Below are 23,697 nucleotides of genomic sequence, written 5' to 3'. Positions count from 1 at the left end.
CACCTCAGCATTATCCTTTATTGTTTGTGTTGCCATTGGACTTGTAGAGTGAATGTGGGTTTTCTTAAAACCTTTTCTTATGTGTAAAGTGAGGTTAAATTGAATCAGTTGTTTGAGTCACAGCTCTTTGGAATTACCATAATTAACTGAATTGGTGAAACCAGGTGGTATACTCAGACTTGGGCTACAGAGAGAATTTAGGTAATGCAGCAACAGATCACTAATTAGCATGCTGTCCATCAAAACAGTAGGAAAGTGACAGCAAATTGAAAGTTTACTCATAGAAAAATTGTGTAAATGTGCACGCTGAGATTCAGTAGTCTTACCAACCCTTTCTCTGATATATTTTTAGTAGGTTTGCCCAAGTGACCTGCTTACAGACCATAAAGCATGAATTGGCTCTAATACATAAAATTTGCACTTTGAGACTTATTCCCAGTTCCTATAGACACCCTATTTCCCATATATCATTTTATATAACCATACTTGTCACAATAAACCAGTACTGGCATGCAATTCAAGTCCACATTTTATTTGGATTTGTTTAGTAACTACTTTTTCTGTTCCAAGATCCCATTCAAATGCCATACTTGGGGATGTCACAACCCCTTGACCACTAAATTTCAGGGTGTGGTGGTTTAGGAATTTGTATAATAGACCTTGACTGGGAGTTGTCCAATGTTGATTTCATGTTCACATGGGACAGGACCTGAGAAAGGTAAATACCCTTCTCATCAGCAAACCATCGAGTGTCAACATGGTAACACTGACTGTTGACTGACTGAGCTGTCACTATTGTTTGCATAGTGTCTGCTAGTACCGTACTCATTTATGTGCAGTCTGCCTTGGAACATGTGGATTGAATGTTCCCATAATTCACTTCTCAGTATGCACTCTTATTACACGACTTCATGCTGCTATTCAGATCAGCTTGTCGCAATGTCTCTGCTGGGGGCTCTTTCAGTGGGCTCCAGTGTTCCTTTGACATGCACCAGAAGATGTGGCTTTCCTTTTTTTTTTTTTGGTTTTTCGAGACAGGGTTTCTCTGTGTAGCTTTGCGCCTTTTCCTGGAACTCACTTGGTAGCCCAGGCTGGCCTCGAACTCACAGAGATCCGCCTGGCTCTGCCTCCCGAGTGCTGGGATTAAAGGCGTGCGCCACCACCGCCCGGCGGCTTTCCTTTTTAAACTTTTTGATATTACAAGATCTAGGTTCATTCTGTATAATCTGACCCAGCAACTCCAGGTTTTTTTTTTTTAAGAAAGGTATTAGAAACAAGATCTAAGTGCTCCATGTACTTGTTGCTGTTATTAAATACCAAGACGTGTGTGTGTGTGTGTGTGTGTGTGTGTGTGTGTGTGTGTGTGTGTGTGTGAAACCAAACTGCAAACAGAGCAATGGTGTCAATACAACCCAGTGTACATTTAAATCCTAAGACACCAAGTGAATTGAGCTGCAGAACTCATCAGAAGCAACGTATCGAGACCCAAAGTAGGATTATAGGGAAACTATTTCTTTCTTTTTTTTTGAGACAGGGTTTCTCTGTGTAGCTTTGTGTCTTTCCTGGAACTCACTCTGTAGACCAGGCTGCCTTTGAACTCAGAGATCCGCCTGCCTGCGCCTCCCAAGTGCTGGGATTAAAGGTGTGCACCACCACCGCCTGGCCGGGAAACCATTTCTTTCAGCATACTATTTCCCTAATATCTCTACAGTTTTGTTTTCAAAAGATATTTATGATAAAGAATAATTTATCAGAGTATTAACAGGATGTTATGAATTCTGGGCCAGTGAGACGGCTCAGTAAATAAAAGTGCTTGCATAATCCTGGCCACCTGACTTGCATCTTTGGAACCCATGGCAGAGAAAAGAACTGACTCCCAAGAGTTGTTCTCTGGCTTCCATGTAGGCACCGTGAAATGCACACATGCACACGCAAACACACTAATAATGATAATTATAAAAAATTATAATTTCTCACAAATCATTGAACAATGAAATAATATTAATAAACTTTATAATAAAACATTTAAAGAGATTTTGTGCAGAAATAGCATTAAAATGTTTGCATAATTACAGATAATTTTAACACTTCCACATTCTTTCTGGAAATATTACAGGCAAATCAAGACTTAAAGATGAACCGATTTTACAATGAGCAATATAACCTAGAAACAAAACCTTCATATGTCTCATGCCAGATATCAATTAAATGACCTTTAAGAATTAAAACAATCTCAGTAATTTTTTGCTTTACAAATGAGTATCCAAATTATACTAGAAAATTGAGTGCACTTAGGTGTACAGAGTATTCGATAAGGTCATTGTGTTCTTAGGTCCACTAGTTTGGTTCATGACTTCAATTACCTACCAGCATTTTCACGCAATAAAAACCTCAGAAAACAACAGTGCCAAATACAGTCTTAATTAAATTTTATGATGTGTGCTTTTATTAATATCCTAAGGGATTAAAATACTAAGTCAGAGAATTATTTCATATAAATGGATATGAGAATGATTCCTGGTATCTTATTACACACAGGAAATTCAAAATACTTTCTCAGTATTTCCAACTTAGCTGCTACAGTATGCTTATAAAGTGAGAACGCTACATAAGGAATTCTGAAATGATCTTATTGTCTGTGTTGAGATTTGCTTCTACTGATGAAGCATGAGACAATCATGGTCTAAGTGTGTTCACGTGTTCCTTTATAAAGTGGCCAAGTTTCTGCAGAAGCCAACTTGCTGTAAAGTTTTCAAAATTAAGAACTCAGTGTATCCAAAGATCTTTTTTTCTCTGAATCTCAAACCAAAACAAATTATCTCTCTAACATATAAGAAATAAAATTGGTATGCACATGTATACAAGTCTTATAATTTTCATTCTGATACTAATTAGTTATCTAGCTGAACTTCTCCATACAGTACCAGTTTTGTAGTTGCAAATGGCTTTAGCTATGAAAATTATATACAAGGAAATTAGGGGTGTTGCAGTACTTGGTTGCAAATAATTTGCCATCTGGTGTTGGGTCAGAAAATGCAATTTCATTAGTGCTGAGAAAACAGCCAAACATGAAGCAATTCCTACAAAATAAAAAAAAGAGAAAACCATTTATCAACTAAAATTTTAGATTTCGATTAAACAAAAACAATTATATACATTAAACAATATAAGTAATCGGTTAAAACTACCACTGTTTTTGGTACCAGAATGCCTTGGATTTAGAGATGGATGTCCCATGGCATCATCTCAGATCAGAAACTCAAAGGTCCACAGACTGGAAAGAGAAAGAAAACTAATTTCCTCAAGATGACTTCTGACTTCCAAAAGTATGCCATGGCATGTGCACACCACACAAAAAACAAATGATAACCACACCACCACCAAAGAAAAATAAAAACTTACTTTTCTCAAACCAAATACAGATGTTTGAGAAGGTTAAAAGAAATCTAAAATTTCCTTGATCTTGTTCAACTGTAATTAAAAGTACTGAAAATGAAGTAGTTAAAAGGAGTTCAAGGCTGGTGAAATGGCTCAGTGACTTAAGGGCACTTACTGCCAAGTCTGATGACCTGAGTTCAAACTCCAGGACCCATATGGTGGTAGGAGAGAACTAATTCCTGCAAGTTGTCCTCTATACACATGCTATGACACATGTGTTACCTCCCCTGCCCTCCCCTACATACAAAATAAATAAATGTTAAAAAACCCTCCAGGGATTCTGTAAAATAACTAGTTATACTCTATGATAGCTGGTTTTGTCAATTTGATTGAATTAAGACATAGATGATCTGGTAGAGCGCACCTCCAGATGTGTCTAAATGCATCTGCATATACAATTAGATCATGAGGCTCTGACCTAACAGATCGATCCTTGATAGGTGCATGCTATGCCACTCCTGGGAGGTGATGCCTAGTTAGAGGAAAGATGTTGCTCGGACATGTTCTTAGGTGCTCTATCTTGCACCTGCTTCTTCCTGTATTTCCTTTTTCCTGCTGCTTGGGCGCCATGAGGTAAGTTGTTCTGCTCATCAGTGCCCTCCCTGCCACGATGGACTGACACTTCTGAAACCCTGAGTCAAAGTTAATCATCCCTACTTTAAATCAGGTCAAGCACCCTGTCACAGCCACAAAAAGGTAAAGCACTTCAAACTCTTCAATGTGGTAAAAACCAGATGGCTAAGAAATGTCCCAGGTTAATGGAGATAAAGTCTAACCAAACCTGAACATGGTGCCAAACACTGGTGATTCCAGCACCTGACAGGCTGTGGCAGAAACAACACTAGCTCGAAGATAGCCTGAGCTACACAGGGAGTGTCAAACAGGATGAAAACAAACAAAACATCTAAAGCAGTGGTTCTCAACCTTTCCAATGCCACAACCCTTTAATACAGTTCCTCATGTTGTGGTGACTCCCGACCATAAAATTATCTTTGTTGATACTTCATAGCTGTAATTTTATAGAGGAGCAGTGTCTCAGTTCCTGAGACCTTTGGAAATAAGTGTTTTCCAATGGTCAACCTATAGGTCTCTGAGAACCGCCGATCTACAGAAACATAACCACTACACAACATGACCTTGCACAGGGGAAAAAGACTAGTAAAAAGCATTTGAGATTAAGTCATGATAATGAAACCTGAACTATCAACTATATAAAGATATTGATACTGTTTCTTTTTTTTTTTTTTTTTTTTTTTTTTTTTTTTTAAAGATTTGTTTATTCATTATGTATATAGAAGAAGGCACCAGATCTCATTACAGATGGTTGTGAGCCACCATATGGGTGCTGGGAATTGAACTCAGGACCTCTAGAAGAACAGTCGGTGCTCTTAACCTCTGAGCCATCTCTCCAGCCCGATACTGTTTCTTGAACTTGACTGTTCTGTGGTTATATAAGAACATAAATATTCTTGTTGTTAAGGAAAATAAACTAGGCTGGGTGACGGTAGCGCACACTTTTAATCCCAGCACTAGGGAGGCAGAGCCAGGCGGGTCTCTGTGAGTCCTAGGCCAGTTTGGTCTACAGAGCAAGATCTAGGACTGGTACCAAGACTATACAGAGAAACCCTGTCTCAAAAAAACAAAAACAAAAACGAAAAAAGGAAAATAAACTGGGGGCTGAAGAGATGGCTCAGTGTTGGGAGTACATATATACTTGTAGAAATGAAAGAGAATGGTCCTAAAGGCTCATATATTGGAATACTTGGTTCCTAGTTGGTAGAACTGTTTAGGTAGGATTAGGTTTGTCATTGGGGATGGGCTTTGATATTTCAAAAGCTCATGCCATTCCTAGTTAGCTTTCTCTGCCTCATGCTTGTGGATGAGATGTGAGCTCTCAGGTATTGCTCTAGGACCATGCCTTCCTGCCTGCTTACTGATGGTCACTCTGGAACTGTGAGTCCCCAAATTAAATACTTTCTTTTCTAAGTTGCCTTGGTTATACTGTTTTGTCACAGTAATAGACAAATAACTAAAACAGTACTGCTCTTGCAGAGGACCCGAGTTTGGTTTCCAGTACCCATATTGGGTGGCTCACAACTATCTGTAACTATCCAGCTCCAGGGGATCTGATCTCTTTTGGCTTCCAAAGACACTGCACTCACATGGCTTATACCCAGACATATATGTAAATATGGACATAAAAACAATACATTTTAAAAACAAAAGACAAAATGAGGTGTGCATGGTGGTGCATGTTCATAATTCCATACTTGAAGCAGAAGATCACTAGTTCAAGGCTAGCCAGGGCTAACAATGAGACTCTATCTCAACCATAAAACCCATCTGAAAAAGAAAAAAAATGCAAGAAAGAAGGGAAGGAAAAAGAGTTACTCTTAAGCTTTGGCATGGATTACATATTGAGTTATTCCCTTCTAATGTCGACATTTGCTTTAGTCTGACTTTAACAGTATTTATACAGAAATGTTTTAGCAAAATTCTTTTGTTTGGCTCATGAGCCAAGGAAGGTTCTGGGAAAGCTAATAAGTCATTGTGCGGGGTTGGGGATTTAGCTCAGTGGTAGAGCGCTTGCCTAGCAAGTGCAAGGTCTGTTTGGTCCTCAGCTCCAGGAAAAAATAAAGAAGAAAAAGAAAAAAAAAAAAAAAAGAAAGAAAAAAAAAAGTCATTATGCAAGGTGAGCTATTCTGTCTCCTTACCTGACAGTGTCTACCAGTCGTCTTGCAATGCGTTTTCTTCTTTTCAATCTGTAGACCCAGATTCTACTTATCCCACAGATTGCAGGTTCTGGTACATCTGAACACCTCCAAGCTCTAGAACACTCTTTAGTGGCACTTGGTTCCGACAGGACACGAAAGGCCTGCAATGACACACAGTAATGTCTACAGTTAAAACCACAGACTTTTCTTTTAAAAAGCAACAAAAATCAAACTTTAAACTTTAAAAATTAAAATGCATACTTTAAACAAAACCTGTCTATAGTTAATCAATCTCCAAAAAATAATATTTTCTGTTCTTCCTTAAATTCTTATACTTCTGTGTATAAGTGTTCTTTCTGCCTGTATGCATGTGCACTTGTGTGCCTGTTATCTGCAGAGGTCAGACTATGAACCACATTAAACTACAAAGCTTCTGCATAGGAAAGGACACAACATGGTGAAAGACAACTTATGAGAAAACATCTACAAATCATACACATTGTAAGGAGTTTAAGTCCAAAATATACAAGGAACTCAACTTAATAGCAAGAAAATAACTCAAATTTTAAAACGAAACAAGGGCCCAGTAAGATGGTTCAATAGGAAAAGCATTTGCTGTACAAAAGTGACAACCTGAGGTTTATTTCCTAGAGCTCACAGTGGAAGGTGAGAACCAACTCCATATGTGCCACACACCCATACATCACGTACACTATCATAATAAAATAAAATTTAAGAAGTGGGACAATGGCCTGACTACCCCTTCTGAAAAAGACCTATAAATGGTTCACAGGTGTTTAAAGAAATGCTCAATACTATAATCAAGGAAATGCAAATTAGAACAAGGAGGTATCACATCATATCTGTTAGAATAGTTACATAAAAGTCTTGGCCAAGAAGGGAACAGGGAACAAAGGGAACCCATATATGCAGCTGGTGGGAGTGTAATAATCAGTAGCAGAAACAGTATGGAAGTCTCTCAAAACCATCAACAAAAACTATCAACTCAGTGCTCCCACTTCAGGGTATGTCTACAAAAGAAAAAATAGGAGGTTGAAGATGCCTCTCAGGTTCACTGCAGCATCATCACACACAAAACCCAGGGCATAGAATCAACTTAAGTGTCTGTCAATGAAGAAATAAAACAGTCAAGGAAATCCCATTCAACTATAACATCCATTTGGGGAAAATGGATAGACCCATAGGACATGCTAAGCACAATTAGCAATCACGAAATGGCAGATCTTACACAGTCTAACAAATAGAGAATCTAAAAGTTGAACTCATAGAAGCAGAGAGTAAAATGGCTATTAGCAAGAACTAGAAGATGGTGAGGGAAGGTACTGGGGAATGTTTGTCAATGCTTCATTTAGATAGAGTAAATTCTGGAGGCCTCCGCATGTTTAGATGTTTTAATGTATATATGCATGCATGTATAGGGTACGTCCAGTATAGTTAAGATATAGTTAAGCCAGACCCAGTGGTACAGGCCTGAAACACAGTAGGCTAAGATCACAACTTCAAGGCCCACCTCATCAACTTGCAGAGAATTTCTTTCAGAAAGTTCAACGTGGTGTTTTAATCTATGGTGACATTATGAGTTAACTAAGTAAATCAAGGCAGATATCATTTTTATCACCACACTTATTTTCCTGTGAGGAAAATACTGAAGATGTAATTTCAACAACTTTCTTTTGTTTTGGTTTTTTTTTTTTTTGAGACAGGGTTTCTCTGTGTAGTTTTGGTGCCTGTCCTGGATCTCGCTCTGTAGACCAGGTTGGCCTCGAACTCAGAGATCCACCTGCCTCTGTCTCCCGAGTGCTGGAATCAAAGCCATGTGCCACCATCGCCCGGCAATTTCAATAATTTTCAAGCAGGTATACACACATGCACAAATACAAAGTGGTACTGAAATCAACCTAGAGCCTTGTGCATGCTACCGGAATGCTCTACTGCTGACCTGCAGATCCATATCCTTTGGTTCTTTGTTGTCAGCAAAAGTGGTTTCTTTGCCTTCTTTCCCAGAACCAACTTTATTAAGGTATAACTATTAATGCATATTTGGTCTTATTGATAATACAAACAAGCTCCTTTTCTCTACTTTATAATAACAAGATAACTGTTTTTTTAGATCACTGCTAATTAGTTTCTAAAATAGGTTCTAGTTGGGCATAGTGGCACACGCCTTTAATCCCAGACTTGGGAGGCAGAGGGAGGAGGATCTCTGTGTTCCATTCTAGGCCAGCCACAGCTTCAGAGATCCTGCCTTTAAAAAGTATATGCTAAGTGAGGAATAAGTAATGACTATTTTGTTAAATACATCCACGAAGCTGCTGTGTAATAACTTAGGTCTACAGATTCTTATATAAAAATCACTGCATTTTTATACTCCCAGGTAGGAAAACAGCTACATGAAAACAAGACTTATTCTGCTTAAGACAGAATACTAAATACAATGTAAATAAGTGGATTTAATTATAGTCAAAGATAGCTTAGTAACCTGAGACATACAACATACCTGTTTGATGGGCTCCGCTATTAAACATCCCACTACTCTCTTTTCATCAATAAAGAGGAAAGTTTTGGTTTTGTTTGGACACATGGGAACAACCTGATGGAAGCCCAATTCCAGATCCACAAGTTCTTGGACATCTTCTACCTGAGTTAAAAAATAGAAGGTGAATTTGTTTTAAAAATTACAACAAAACTAAATTTGTGTATACTCACAAAACATGATCACCATCTTTTAGCTTCTTTTATTTCTATTTCCCAAATTTATAGACACTCAACCTTATTTCAGAATTGATGTACACACCTGATACTTAGGGAAAAGGGCTTAAGAACCTGCTTTAAAGAACGCTTTTAAGACACTCAGACAATCCTAGGAGAGAGGGGTCAGAGGCACCAGGTGGTTTCGCTTTAGCTTTATTATTCCTATTGGCGACATTCAACTCAGGAGAACTAACACATCCAGTCCAGGCACTATAACCACTATGAACTATAAACGCTTAGGCCTATCAATAAGGAAGTTGTTGGCACACCAGTTCACACTTTATTAGTGGGTTTCTGGAGGAGAGAATGAGAAAAACAACCCCATACCTTTTTGATGGCATAACTTGGATCCTGTGGCAGGACCAGCACAATCTTCCCATCCCAAAACTCTGCTACTACCCGTTCTCTTTTCCAGCCCTGTCAAAGTGGGAGAGGGGAAAATTGTTAAGTTACAAACAAAACATAGAAAATACTTTGGTTTGGAGAGGACTGGTGGTCAAACAATGAGTGACAGGAAAGACAAGATGGAGGGAGGATCTGGCCTTGACCACCCACCATGTAGACAAAGGCTACTTAGCCTTAATCAGAGACAATTCTCTCTGTAGTGAATGGTGGAAAATATTCATGGCTATTCAGGGTGCTGAGAACAAATGTTTAGCCCTAACAGGACATTTATGTCATTCCCTCTAAGATTCAGAACATCACAGAAGAGACAATAGAAAGAGCCAGAAGACAAGGAGAAGGGCTGTAAAGTGCCATCTTCTGGGCATGACACAGCAATTGCAATTCTGAACTCGCAGCAGCTGTAGCCCACACTGGACCTGAATAAGACCTGCTGAATTCCCTGAGGGAGGCAGGTGGGCAGCAAACAAGCTGAGTTCCAAGAAGTGGAGGATCACAAAAAGAGGATACAAATGGACTAAAGAGAGAGAAACCCAGGTCATACTGAGGCCCAAGTGCTTTCTCCTTTCAGCAACTCAGCACAGGTCTGACCCGACACGGTGTTTGAATACTTGTCCCCTGCTGATAGTGCTGTTTGAGAAGGTTGTGGAGCCTTCAGGAAATGGAGCTTCACTGGAGGAAGTGGGCTACTGTAGGGTAGGCCTTGAGGTTGTATAGTTGGGTTCCATTTTCTGTTCGCTCTCGCTTCCTGACCACAGATAACAATGTGACTGGCTGGCCGCCACCTCCTGTAACCATGCCAGAAGCTATGTCTTCACGATAGTGGGATGGTCCCCTTCAACTATAACCCAGGATAAACCCTCCCCTCTTTAAATTAATTCCTGCCAAGTATTTTGTCACAGTAGGGAAAAAGTAATTAGTTCTGCACAAAGGAATGCGGAAGCTCTCATTCACACATTCCCTCTTCAGTGTTTCTGCCCACATCCCTCTAAGTGTGTAGAACCTTATAGGGATACAGTCCTCAAGAGCCTATTATTGTGCTAAGTCACTTCTCTACTTCCAGTTTCTGTCAGTGAACCTTCTCTATGCATGTGTGTATGTGATATGCATGCATGCATTGGCAATGTCCTTACATTTTTGCCCCATACTTGAAAAGAGTACACGTTCATTGTTTACCACTCTGATCCCGACATCCTGCAGAGGGCAGGGGTTTACTTAATCTAGTACACTGGGATTGCTAAATCTGAGACAGCATTATGTAACTGCTGCAAGCTACAAAGTAGGATTTCAGTTGATTATGACAAAGCTAATTCCTGGAAGTAGTCAAGGGCCTTCCAGAGGTCAAGCTGAGGCTCAAGGAGCCATGGTGATATTTGGCTTTTGATTATCGGCCGTTTCCTGCTATGAGTTTCTCGTGTGCTATTGTAGCTTTTCCATCATTTACTGGGCACCATTTCCCCTCTACTAAAGGAATATTTAGATGACCTTGTGCGCTGACAGCTATGCACAGCCAGAACCCCAGTTCAAGCCTCCCTGTAATTATCGTCATTGGCAGTATCCGGCCACGTCCATCCCCAGATGGAGGAAAGATACCTCTGTACTCTCTAAGAACAGATTTAAGCATCCAGACTACCTGTTTGAGAAAGCCTGGAGGATGTGCCAATTAAGCTTAACTTCCTCCTTTCCCAAATCTTACCTCTAGTTCCAGATCTCCCTTTAACTATCACCAGAGGCATCTAGCTGTGCACAGGTTGCCTAGCGACTGAGCACACTTTCCCCCACCCTGCAGATAAACAGCAGATAGGAGCCACACGAAAAAAGAAGGCAGTTTTATTTTCTCCCATTGACCTAGCAACTTATAGATTCTTAACATTTTCTACTAATCACGTTTAAGACTATAGTTGAGCACATAAGATCCTTCTTCTTAGATATTACCCGAATTTAGCCTTTAGTTAATTCATTTCCCCATTGGTCACTTCCCTTTGGGGTTGCAAATGATAATTAACAATTACTGCCTCTCTATGTGATTCTTATCACCCCTCCGTTTGACCCTGGAAGCCTGGCTTTGCACTGCCAAGGGATTACTGCTTGTAAGTGTATATATACCAGGACTTCCAGGGCACAGGAGAACGGAGAAAAGAGAATGGAAGAACTAGATGGGTAAGAACTTGAGGGACAAACTGAGATGGGATAGAACTAGACAGAAGGGCTAGAAGAGAGTACCAGAGGAACGAGATGGAAGATGAGGAAGAGCCAGATGGGGAAGAACAAGGTGAAGAAAGAACAAGATGAGAGAGGAGATGGAAGAGGAGCTGATATGGGAAAGAACTAGATGGATGAGAACCTAGAAGGGGCAGAACTAGATGAAGGAATTAAAATAGAACCTGGAGGGGACAACAGATAACTGTAAAGAGAAATTGGGCAAGAAAGGAGCTAAAAATGAGAGCAGAGTATAAGTTTGTAGAGAGAGAACTGATAGAATAATAGTGTATGGACTAAGGAATTTCATGTACATAGATTCATTTCTTTTCTTCAAAAATTAATTATCAGCTGGTTGTAGATTCTTCCCAGACCCTGGGAGGGGACTCTCGAGGGGCTGGACCCCCGAAGTCCCCGATATGTAACAACTTAACCTTTAGATTAGGCATAGCTCCAGTCATGTTTGCCTCATATATGCAAGGACCTGAGTTTGAGGCCCAGCACTGAAGGATAACAAGCAAAGATAACTTTTTAATATCATCAACCTATTTTTATTTTTCAGGGTTGTGTAGGTGCCAGCCAGAAGAAGACATTATGTGTCCCGCTCTTTCATTCTCTTACTTCTGTAAGACAGGGTCCTCACTGAAACTGTAACCATGCAGGTACCTAGAAGAGCCCAGAAATCCTTTTCCACACTCCTCCTTACAGCTCTGGGGTTCTAGACTCCTATGCAGCCCCATCTGGTGCATCAACCACTTTTACCCTCTAAGCCAGCAGTTCTCAACCTTCCTGATGCTGCAACCCCTTAATAGTTCCTCATGCTGTGGTGACCCCCAACCTTAAAATTATTTTTGTTGCTACTTCATAAATGTACTCTTGCTAATTTTATGAATATAAATATCTGATATTTCTGATGGTCTTAAAGAGGATGCGGCCCATAGGTTGAGAACCACTACTCTAAGCCATTTCCCCAGCCTGATGTGTTTGTTTTCTTAAGAGAAGATCTCATTCTTATAGCTCAAACTGACAGGCTGGCCTGAAACTCACTATGTGCCAGACTACATTCAAACTCACAATGATCCTCCTGTCTCAACCTCTTCCCAAGTTCTGGGATCCCAGGTGGGAGCTAACATTCCCAGCTAACTTCTATTGCAAGTAGTGAAATATTTATAGATATAAAGATCCGTCAACAATTAGGGCACAAAATGCCTCCTTCCATAGTTTTACTTAGAGCAAACTGAGAGACTTCTCGACTCACCACATATTTAATGCCCTCCAGAAACCTGTGGTGATGCTGGAGGTGCTGCATTTCATCTTCAGGGTTGGAAGCAGTGTAGATCATACCACAAGACTTACACATAGTCGTCCCAAAATGTTTCTGACCTGCATCCTAAGAGCAAGCAAGCAAACAAACAAAAGCATAAACCCCAAGAATTAGATGAACAATGGACTTTCTTTAGGAAGGACACGAAAGACCAAGAAAAAAGCAAAAGCCTCATTTCTGAGGCTTCTGTACTAATCATTGCTTCGTCTTAAGTCATTTAGAGTGTTAAATACTTTATCCTAGATATTAAAACTCTTTGCCTCAATTATCAAGAATTGGTAAAGTTCTACAAATTCCATTCTCATAAAGCATTGTTTTTAATGACACTGAAAATACTAGATTCTGAATTATTTAAGACAGGGATCAGCAGTTTTTTCTGTGAAAAAGTGGAAGTAAATACTTTAGGCTTTTCAGACCATGTGTGGTTTGTCACTGTTGTGTTTGAATATGACTTATGCGAACACTTGGTTCCTGGTCGGTTGGAGCTGTTTGGGAAGGTTCTGGAACCTTTAGGAGGTACAGCCTTGCTGGAGGAAGTACAGCACTTAGGGGGCTGGCTTGTCCCACTTCTTGCTGTTGTCTCTGCTTCCTGTGGGAGGCTGAAATGGGGCCAGCCAGCTGCCTACTCTGGTTGCCTGCAGTTTTGTCTTCCTCATCATTAGGACTCCCCTTTGGAACCAGAAGCCAAAATAAACTCTTCTATGAGTCACAGTATGTTTTATCATAGCAACAGAAAAGTAACTAATACAGTCATATATTCTCTTTGCTTTAAAACTTCTGAAAGCCTGAGCTTGGAGGCACAGACTTATAATTAGAGCTACTTCAGAGGCTGAGGTAGGATAAATGCAAGTTCAAGGCTGGCTTGTACAACTTAGTAAAATTCTGTCCCCAAATAAAAAGTCTTGGGGGTTCAGTGTAGCTTAGTGGCAGAGCCTTGCCTATCCATGAAGGAAACCAACAGGCTCAATTCCTAGAACCATGAACAAACGAAAACATATAAAAATGTTAACTACCATTTTCCACTCACAGATTCCAGAACTGGATACAGCCCATGGCCATGTTAACATTGTTAAACTTAGTTCTAGTTTGAGGTCGCTCCTTCCATTGCATCTTTTGTTGATCAATGGTTTTCTTACCAGGGCACAAACCATTCATAGCATCCTACTCAAACACTGGCACTACGAGCTCCAAAGTACTGGCTAGCTTTGAATGCTACCACATCAAAACTGGCGATTACAGACCTGGAAATCTACAACCCAAGATAGCCATGCTAGAAGGCTGACTGCATGTTCTACATGTGCAAAGGGGTTATTTTAAATTTACTCACAATGATGAGCTGGTCTTTTCCTCCTTTATTTGTATCTCTGGAATTCAGATTTTTCTGCACAATTGTCTGCTGCAAGAAGTTAGTACATGCAGTGGATCCCAGGGAAGACTGCTCCTCAAGTGGAGACCTTGAAAGAGAAAGTTGGTAAATATCACTGAACAGTGGCAAACCTGAGGTCCACCCAGACATGATCATTCCTCAAAGAAACATAATGAGTAAATTCAGTGTCAAGACTCAAATCCAGATCTGACTTACATCCAAAAACATTCCTCTGTAGTATCAGGCACACATATATAGAATTACTTTGGAAGCTAACTTCACTCTAAAAATGGACTTTTCTTTGCTGTCAGATCTTAGGACAATATTTACCCATTTAAATAAAGAAATTCCTAGGTAGATGTTCATGTTGAATCTCACAGACCCAAGGCAACCATAGAGTCACCAGCATATTAGGATCCAGCAACTTTTTACTTGGTGGGCACTTAAGTGCCAGTGAGAAACCCTGTCTCAGAAAATCAAGTGGTCAGTTCCTTAGGAATGTCATCCAGGGTTGACCTTGGACTTGCATGTGTGCACATGTGCACAAGGGCCCACATGAATGTATACATGTATATGTACACACACACACACACACACACACGAAGAGGGGAGGGAGAGAGAGAGACAGACAGACAGACAGACAGACAGAGAGGAGAGAACTTGGCCAAAAATTTCTTTGCTGAATACCTAGTCATTCAACACCAAATGGGTGAAAAAAAACAAAAAACAAAACAAAACAATGTTTTTTTTAGCATGATGTTTAGACAATATAAAACTTGGATCTTCTACTTGTCATGTTCTACCTACCTACACCACCTCCCCATCACAGTATTTAACTTCAGCCATGACTTATAATAGAATTAAACTACTCTTAATTATTTACTTCTCTGGTCACAATTTTTCCCATCTGTAAAATGCAAACTACAAGTATCTATGATTATAAATGTTCATTAAAATTTAGTTATCATTAACATATTGTCACCTAGGGAAAGCAATATAGCCCAATGAGCTTTTGATTCAAATGTGAATTCTATTCCTGGGCCTAACACTGTCACCCACTAGCTGTGCAGTGGTGGTTAAGTTACTTAGTTTCCTCAGCTGAGATGTAATTGTAACAATACTAATAGTACTTACCTTCTAGATTGTCCTGAGGATCTTTAAGTGAAATAATAAACTAATTCTACAAGCCTGGTACTATATAATAAATGACAGTTATTACTCAAGTCCATGAAGATCTATTCCATCTCTACGAAAAAAAATTAATCTTCTATTCTCAATATTCTGATTATTATTATCTGATATCATATTAGTGATTCAGAAAAAAAAAGAAGTAGCTTTATAAGAGAAAAGGAAGCCTATCTAATTTAATTAATAAAATTAGGATGAGAGAGCAAAAATAATTCCTACCTTTTTGTACTCACTGAAGAAACACTGAAGATGGGAAAGACGACAGACTCGGGAGAAACTGTTAGGGGGAAAACCAGCAATAGTTGCATTACCAAAGAAAATCTAAGCTGACTCATAAGATTCTGAAAGTTAGTAAGAACAAAACATCACATTCAAGAGTCAACCATAATCAAGATAGTATAAATTGCCAAAGGAGACAGGTAGATCAATGGAACAAAGCAGATCAGAAATTGCCCTACACAAATAAACCAACGATTTTTGGCAGAGTCAAAGGTAGTCTTTGACAGATGGTGCTAGAACAATTGGGCACCCATTCAAAATGGGTCACCAATCAAAATGTAAATCATAAAAGTATAGGCTAAACCCGTGACACTAGATTAGAGACATCAATAGGAACTCATGCTAAAACATGAAGATGAAGACACACAGAAACAAATGTGTGTGTTCTCCAGTCCTGTCTGGAGAGAAGGCCTGGAAGCAACAGCACTCTAGTAACACTTATACTCAGAGCCCAGATCTTGATTTCTACATACCATCCTCCAATAAAAGGAGTCAAAGTTCTGTGGAGAAATTGCAGATTCTAGGGCTGGAGCAAGGAAAATACAGAATGAGCCCATAGCAACATGTAGAAATCAGGAACTAAGACAGCACTCAAAAAAACAAGATGAGACATGCCAAAGAGAACTAACCTGAAAAACAACCCTCATGGTCAAAACAGAACAATTTGAGTAATAAAAATATATTGGATTTAAACCCAAAGTGTAAAATAAACGTTCACTTATCCTTAATGACACATATCCATGAGCTCATTTGTTTATTTAAATGAGGGAATAAATAAAAAGATAAATCTGAAAACATTTAACTTCTTAGAGAGCTTAGGTAGGGCTGGTAAGATAGCTTAGTAGATAAGTCACCTGAGGTGGAGGACTGATCCTAAGTTCAACCCATGTAATAAAAAACAAACAAACAGACGCAGAGTTTGGTGCCTGTAATCCCAGTACTCCTACGGGGAGATGGAGTCAGAGGAGAACCATCAAGGCAGCTTACAGGCCAGTTAGCGGGGGTACGAAAACAGAAACAAGAGCCCCTGACTAAACAAGGTGGAAACAGAGAACCCACTCCAGAAAGCTATCCTCTGACCCACACACATGCATCATGCCATAAGGGCACCTACACTTGCATGGACAATAGTAATAACTAGAGAGCTTAGGAAATTTAGAAATAGCCAGAGTTACTTAAGGATAAATTTGTTTTTTTCCTGTCTGATGTTTTAACCTAAAAATCTCCTTTCCTGCTTTTCAAAACTTACTGCTCTGCTTTACCAGAGGCAATAGTTCCTAGAGATAAATAGATATTAATATAGGCACACTCATTTTTTTAAAAGGCCCAGAAAAAATTAGTATATATAAAATTTCAAATTGATATGCACAGTGAAGCTTGTTACAAGTTGCTAGGCTGATTAATGCAGATTTTCTTACTTACTTGTCTTGTTCTCACCAAGTGCATTCTCTGAAGGAAAACTATGTTCATCAAGTTTACATTCTTCTGAAGAAACTACGGCACCTGAGGAATTCTGAAAATAATGAACAGGTTAGGAAGTCCTAATTCTTAGTTGTCTTCTCTTGAGTGAAGGGATCTCAATAGACTGATCATGCATAATACTTCAGAGCATGATTCATCAATTTTCAATCTATTTTTAAGGAGAATTTCCTTTGCATTCATTGAATATGGATCACCTTTTAAACATCAGAGCACAGACATAGACACAGACTGCCATATTTATAAAAATGCACGCTTCAAGGACTGGAGAGATGGTGCAGTGATTAAGAGCTCTGGCTGCTCTTCCTGAGGACCCAGGCTTTGTTCTCAGCACTCACATGGTGGTTCTAGTCTGTAGCTCCAGTTCCAGGGAATTCAATTCCCTCTTTTGGCCTGAAGACACTATACACACAATAATGAAATTAACTTTTAAAAGTTAGTGAAAATGAAAAAATAAACTTTCTCAAACTAGAAAGGGATAATTCTCATTATGGACTTTAAAAAACAATAACCAAGGCTAGAGAGACAGGTAGGTTGGTTGCTTGCTTTGCAGTATGAGGACCTGATTCCAGCATCTGGTGGTGCTTGTAATCCCCAGGCCAGGGAAGCACAGACAGGCAGCATACTTGGATCCTGGGCCAATGAAGAGACCCAGTCTCAAAAAACAAAAACAAACAAACAAAAAAAACCAAACAAACAAATCTCCCAAGTAGATGGCACCTGAGAAACACTTGTCATTGGCCTCTCATTTCCAATGTGTGTGCATATGTATACACACAATAGCAACCTCATTCTGGAATCATTAGAGGGAGTTTTGCCCATAATAATTCCTACTTTTTTTTTTTTTTTGGTTTTTCGAGACAGGGTTTCTCTGTGTAGCTTTGCGCCTTTCCTGGAACTCGCTTTGGAGACCAGGCTGGCCTCGAACTCACAGAGATCCGCCTGGCTCTGCCTCCCGAGTGCTGGGATTAAAGGCGTGCACCACCAACGCCCGGCTAATTCCTACTTTTTAATAGTAGCAGAGAACAAAAAGCAAAGTAGAAAAAGTCCTGCTTACATTTCAGAAAATACTACCTAAAGCCTAGAGGTCTCATTTTTCTATCAGTCTTTATTTTCTCATTTTATACAGGTGGTCCTCCAAACTGTAAAGAAAATCAAATTTCATTTACTCATGTGAGCTACATAATTATATATATAATTTATATCTAAGCTTTATTAAATCGCCAGCTGTTCTTAAACGATACATTTAACTTTACCTTTCTTAGTTTCTCACTTTTACTTCTTGCATCCAGTAGGTCAATGTTCAATTTCTCTTTCACTAACAAGGACTTTGGCACTTGCTTTGCCTCTGGGACAGCATCTTCGGTCACCTCTGGTCCGTTTTTCTGTAAGTGTATTGGTAATGGCTTATCTTCCAGGGATGATTTTTTAATAGAGTTTCTTTTTCTAACAAAAAATGCTGCTCCGCCCTGGAGTGTAACTTGTGGTTTTATTTTCTGGCTTAGAACCCGAGGCGGAGTATTTGGATGGTTTTCCGCTGGATAACAAGTATTCTCTTTATCCACAACTGGCTTATAGATCATTTGATTTGGCTTGGAGTTTTTAGGGTTTCTTGATAGGGACTTGATGTGCTTATGATTTGGTTGATATTTAGCCGTTAAACTCTTCTGTGGTTTTTTGTTCTTCTTGGTACAGATGGGTTTTCTCTGCATTTTTTCTGTCACACTGGAAAAAGATTTATCTTCATTTTTAGTTGCTAGACAAATAGATCTACATTCTCTTATCAACTTCCTCTCAAGTGGATTGAGGTATTGCTTATTTTTATTGTAGAAAGATACAGTAGACACAGCAGATTTAAATAGTGAACTGTAGTTTGCAAATGACAACCTATTATCTTCTGTTGTTTTGAGAGGACTGGAAGTGAAATGGCCTTGGTAGAAGCATGACTTTTCTTCCTTTTGGTCACTGCTTTGACAAGTTTGTTTTTTATTAGGTGACGGAAACAGATTTTCAGAAAAGCTTACTTTGTTTGATGAAATATCTGTTAATAGGCTATGAAAAGAAAAAAAAAGTTCATCTGTAAGTTCAGCATTTTTCTTCAAAATTTATTTAGATCTACTAATAAACTTCTCCTCGCTAGTCACATGAAAATAATACATCCCTGTCCATTGTTTAACATATTCATATTACCTATTAGTTTAACAGAATCCTCAAATTCTGTCTTTATTAAATAAAGCATTTAAATGTATTTCTAAAAATAACTTCCAGAAGCCAGGCTTGGTGGCACACACCTTTGATCCCAGCACTCAAAGATAGAGGCAGGCAGATCTCTGAGTTTAACACTAGCCTGATCTACATGTGGAGTTTCAGAACAGCCAAGGATATATAAAGACCCTGTCTCAAAGAAAACAAAAACAAAACAGAAAGATAACATTCATAAAAGCAAACGGTGTTTACAAAGAAGCTTTGATATGCATACAAGTATGTGTATTTCACAATCTACTTCTCTGTCCTCCACTGGCTCCGGGCATAGTAGCACTTACATTTAATCCCAGCACTCAGGAGGCAAAGGCAGGCAGATCTCACCGAGTCTGAGGCCAGCCTGGTTTACATGGTTAAGATGGTCTCAAATAAAAAACAAACAAAAAGCCAAAGGGCTAGAGGGATGGCTCAGCTGCTGGGGGCGCTGGCTGCTCTGCCGGAGGACCCAGGTCTGAGTCCTCGCACATAGTGCTTCACAAACCATCTATAACTTCAGTCCATCTATGGGAACTGCATCCATGTGGTACAGACATAAATACAGACAAAACACCCCCAAGAATTAAATACTTTTTTAAAAAACTTACAAATTATTCTCCATGTATTTTCCCCAACTAGCTCTTTAAATACCCTATGGTAAATTTTCTGTAATAAACTGTCTCTTTGAGGCCTTTTTATATCTCTGGCATGACTGAATTTTTCTTTCTTTAAAGAGTTCATATATATCGTGGTGGTGGTGGCCTACCTCTTTAATCCCAGCACTTGGGAGGCAGAGGCAGGAGGATCTCTGTGATTTTGAGGCCAGCCTGGGCTACAGAGGGAGTTCTAGGAAAGCAGGGGCTACACAGGGAAACCCTGTCTCGGGGAAAAACAAACAAACAAAAGAGTTCATATGTATAGGTTAAGATTTACCTATCGCCATTATCAGCATTCAGAGTAAGTCGTTTCCTCTTCCTTGGAGTAAAAGCTGCCATCATTTTAACTGAATTCCTAAAAGCAATAAATAGGTCGGTAATAATAAAGTCATCAAATGGATAGAAAATGCACTATGCCAAAATTGTATTTCAAAAATCTTAATTCCAGCCGGGCAGTGGTGGCACACGCCTTTAATCCCAGCACTTGGGAGGCAGAGGCAGGTGGATCTCTGTGAGTTCGAGGCCAGCCTGGTTTACAGTGGGAGTTCCAGGACAGTAGGGGCTACACAGGGAAACTTTGTCTGAGGGGGAGGTTGGGGAGTTGGGATTCCAAATAAATGATTGCAAATAAATACCGAAGGAAATAGTGCCTCCCATAGCCAAGCCTGGCCTCAAATTCAAACTCACTTTGGAGCCAAAGATGAACTTAGAGAACTTTTGAGCTTTCCAGGGCTGGGATTATAGACTGAACTAGCATGCCTGTCTCCAAATAACAATTTTTTTTTTTTTTTTAAAGCCAACTAGTCAGGTGTGAGGGTGCTAATAAGAGGCTGAGGCAAAAGGATCCCGAGTTTGAGGCCAGCCTGGGTCACAGGGGTTGCAAAAAGAGAAGTTAAGCAGTCAGTTACTCTGAGACTTGAACAGTGACAGAAGGAAGGGAGGGAGGGCGGGCAGGCTGGGGAAATACCGCCCGCACCAGGCATTCGAGCAGAAAGGTGAGCCCACTGACAGGGCAGGTGGACCCTCATTAGGGGCACACTTTCCTTGAATTAAAGCAATCCCATCAAGCTTTAGCCCTCCTGGGAGGCCTTCCTTGGCACTGCCCTCCTTCCAGAACGCCCACTGATGGACGGACGCTCTAGTCCCCCCAGCTCTCCGCGCACCCTCTGCCTCTTCCACACTCCACTTGGCATACATTCTGGCTAACCATCTCCACAGCCTGCACGTCCAGTGACCGACCGCAGAGCCTGTGCGGACCCTTCCTGGAAGTGTGAGCAAGGGAATGTGGGGAGGACAACCGTCCCCCACAGCCCGCGGCTGGGCTCCCTCGCAGGAGCTTCCTTATTTATGAAGGACGCGGACCGCGTTCCGGCAGCTGCTGAGGAGATGCAGCAGGCAAGCCTCTGCCCACTGGGAGGAAACCCTAGCACGTTCTTTCCTTCCTTCGGATCTGGCATGTCAGTCCCACAGAACTGCACAAGCGCGACCTCTAAGGCGAATGGAAAAGTCTGCGGGGTTCAGGGACGCCCCACCCGGGTTGCGTGAGAAGCCGGCACCGGGAGCACCGGCCCCGCGTGAGGAGCAGGCGGCGTCCGCCCACAGCCAAGTTCCCCTGCCCCGTGACGTTACCCGCGTTCCTCAGGGCTCTCGCTGGCTCGGCGTCCACTCCGGCCGGGGACCCACTCTGAGAGCGCTCCGCACCTCAGCGACCCCACAACTCTCCTCACAGGAGCCCGGCGGCGCTCTGCCAGGGCGTTCAAATTCACGCGCGCCACTTGAGACCAACGCCGCTGCATTCTGATTCGTCGCTGCGCAGCGCTTCCTAGAGCCTGAGCCGTGATTGGTTTCTCGCCAGTCCTTGCCCCGCCTCCGGGGTGGTGGCCTCCAAGATTCTCCCGCCCTTGTGAGGCAAAGCCGACCCGGGTCAAGGAAGCCACGCCTCCTTAAAAAAAAAAAACAAACCTGCAACCACCTCCCGCTCCAGACTACAGGCCAGTGATCGTGCATTATGGGAATTGTAGTTTATGGTTCAGCTGAATCGGAAGTAAAATTCTGAGGTGGTTAGTGTAAGTAGTTTACATAAAATGATATCTCCAAGATACTGGAAGCTCTCCCTTTTCATAGTTGAAGTCTGATTATTGGTTTTGCTTTTTAAAAAAAATCAATGATATTTTAGGTTTCCATTTCATTATTTTATTCTTCAAATTATGGCATGAACATTCACTAAATTCTTAAGTGTCAGATACTTGATATATTTTAAAAAGATTTTATTATTTTTAATTATTCTCATGTCAGCGAGTGGGTATGTGCATATAAGTGCAGGTACCAGCAGAAGCCAGAGGAGTTGGATTCCCAAGTTTTAGACAGTTGTAGGCCATTCAATGTGGGCATTGGGAATTGCACTCAGGTACTCTTCAAGAGGAGTATGTGTTCTGAATAGCTGAGCCCAAAAAATATCTCCAGCTTGATGCTTTATAAATTTTATTTCACTTACTCCTCACCACAATCTATGAAGTTTGTATCATCATTCCTACTTTACGGAAAATTAAAGCCAAGACCTGAAGACATTTGGTATTTATGCAGAAGGCCTGTGTCACCCCACCCAGCTCTACTTTATCATGTGTCCTTTAGCAAGTGGAAATGTTCTTAAAGCACTCACAGGTTTTTAAGGAGTCATCAGCTTCTAGCAGTCTCAAACACATGTTTAGTTCTAAATGAGTTTAAGTGATGTCGTTCTTCATAGAACAAAATTGGCTGGAATGGGTTCAAATGACTAGCAATTTAGCTATTTTCATGATTCGTGAATAGGTCAACTTCTAGGTTAGAAGATAGAATGAAAGTTCCCATTGCGTAATGGTAGAATAGTGTGTTTTGTTGGGAGATGTCTTTGAAACTGAGGCCTTGCTACCCCAGATTTACCTACAACTTAAAATCGGGCCCCATCTCCCGAGGTCTAGAATCCTAACTATAACAGAGCCCCAGACCTTAGCACAACTGACTCCACGATGGAAATGCCATTCAGGCTGTAAAACTGAGCACGTGGACAGTACCACAAGCCAACATGAAAGCTAAGACCAAATCCACCAAAATCCATAGTTCTGGGAGAGTCTCTAAATGTACTAACTTTGCTTTTTGGCTTCTGTAGTCTTGCTTCTGGCTAACTGTTCTTGCATGTCAACCTAGGACATGGTTTTTGAGGTTAAAAGTTCTCCCTGAGCTTTAAAGGCCTATGGCTACTCTGGGATCTGAACACCTAGTGTGATCACCTGCCAGCAAATAAAGACTTTCTGTTGGCTTAAACCGGTGTCTGAACAGTCTTCTCCCGTGGATACTCCGGAACCCTGACTAGCACCAAGAGACCCAGAATAATAGTGGTTATTGTAAAGTAAAAGAACCAGAGTAGGGGAAACCGGTTAATATCAGGTCATGGCTAGTTACTTTTTTGAAAGAGTTAAAAGCCAGGGGACTTCTTTATCATGCAGATTTTACTAGACTGGAATTTCCTGTTTTTAGGGAAGACCAGGCTCTCCAGGGACCTTAATACTTCAGGTTCTGTGGCATTTAGCCTGAGTGATTCCAGTTTTGTTTGGTCTGACTTGTCGGGGCGTGTTGAGATATTCAGTTCGAAATGGACTCTCATTT

At 40.6% G+C, this 23,697-nt stretch overlaps 1 protein-coding gene across 1 annotated transcript; it reads right to left on the bottom strand.

Moving 5' to 3' along the window:
- Positions 1–2,052: 2,052 nt before the first annotated feature.
- On the bottom strand, positions 2,053–21,786 carry Esco2 (establishment of sister chromatid cohesion N-acetyltransferase 2). The gene is made up of 11 exons (XM_052734244.1): positions 21,685–21,786; positions 20,333–20,410; positions 18,418–19,213; positions 17,105–17,195; positions 15,623–15,680; positions 14,177–14,303; positions 12,784–12,915; positions 9,252–9,341; positions 8,671–8,811; positions 6,153–6,313; positions 2,053–3,080 (listed from the first exon to the last, which is right to left on the bottom strand). Exons 2-11 carry the CDS (start codon positions 20,395–20,397, stop codon positions 2,948–2,950), a joined length of 1,794 nt encoding a protein of 597 aa, XP_052590204.1. The 5' UTR covers positions 20,398–20,410; positions 21,685–21,786; the 3' UTR covers positions 2,053–2,947.
- Positions 21,787–23,697: the final 1,911 nt, after the last annotated feature.

Source organism: Peromyscus californicus, unplaced genomic scaffold (genome assembly GCF_007827085.1).
Source record: "Peromyscus californicus insignis strain IS unplaced genomic scaffold, ASM782708v3 Scaffold_12__1_contigs__length_115047231, whole genome shotgun sequence".
Lineage (NCBI taxonomy): Eukaryota > Metazoa > Chordata > Mammalia > Rodentia > Cricetidae > Peromyscus > Peromyscus californicus.
The sequence above is the reverse complement of the archived record's forward strand: the minus strand, read 5'-3'. Positions and strand labels throughout refer to the sequence as shown.

Excerpts from the sequence above, each read along its gene's own strand:
- Esco2 (XM_052734244.1), bottom strand. The coding sequence starts at position 20,397 with ATGATGGCAGCTTTTACTCCAAGGAAGAGGAAACGACTTACTCTGAAT. Across the intron at positions 19,214-20,332 it reads AATGCTGATAATGGCGATAG|CCTATTAACAGATATTTCAT; the intron begins GTAAATCTTAAC and ends TTCTTTTCATAG. Across the intron at positions 12,916-14,176 it reads GAAAAGACCAGCTCATCATT|GATGCAGGTCAGAAACATTT; the intron begins GTGAGTAAATTT and ends GCTTGCTCTTAG.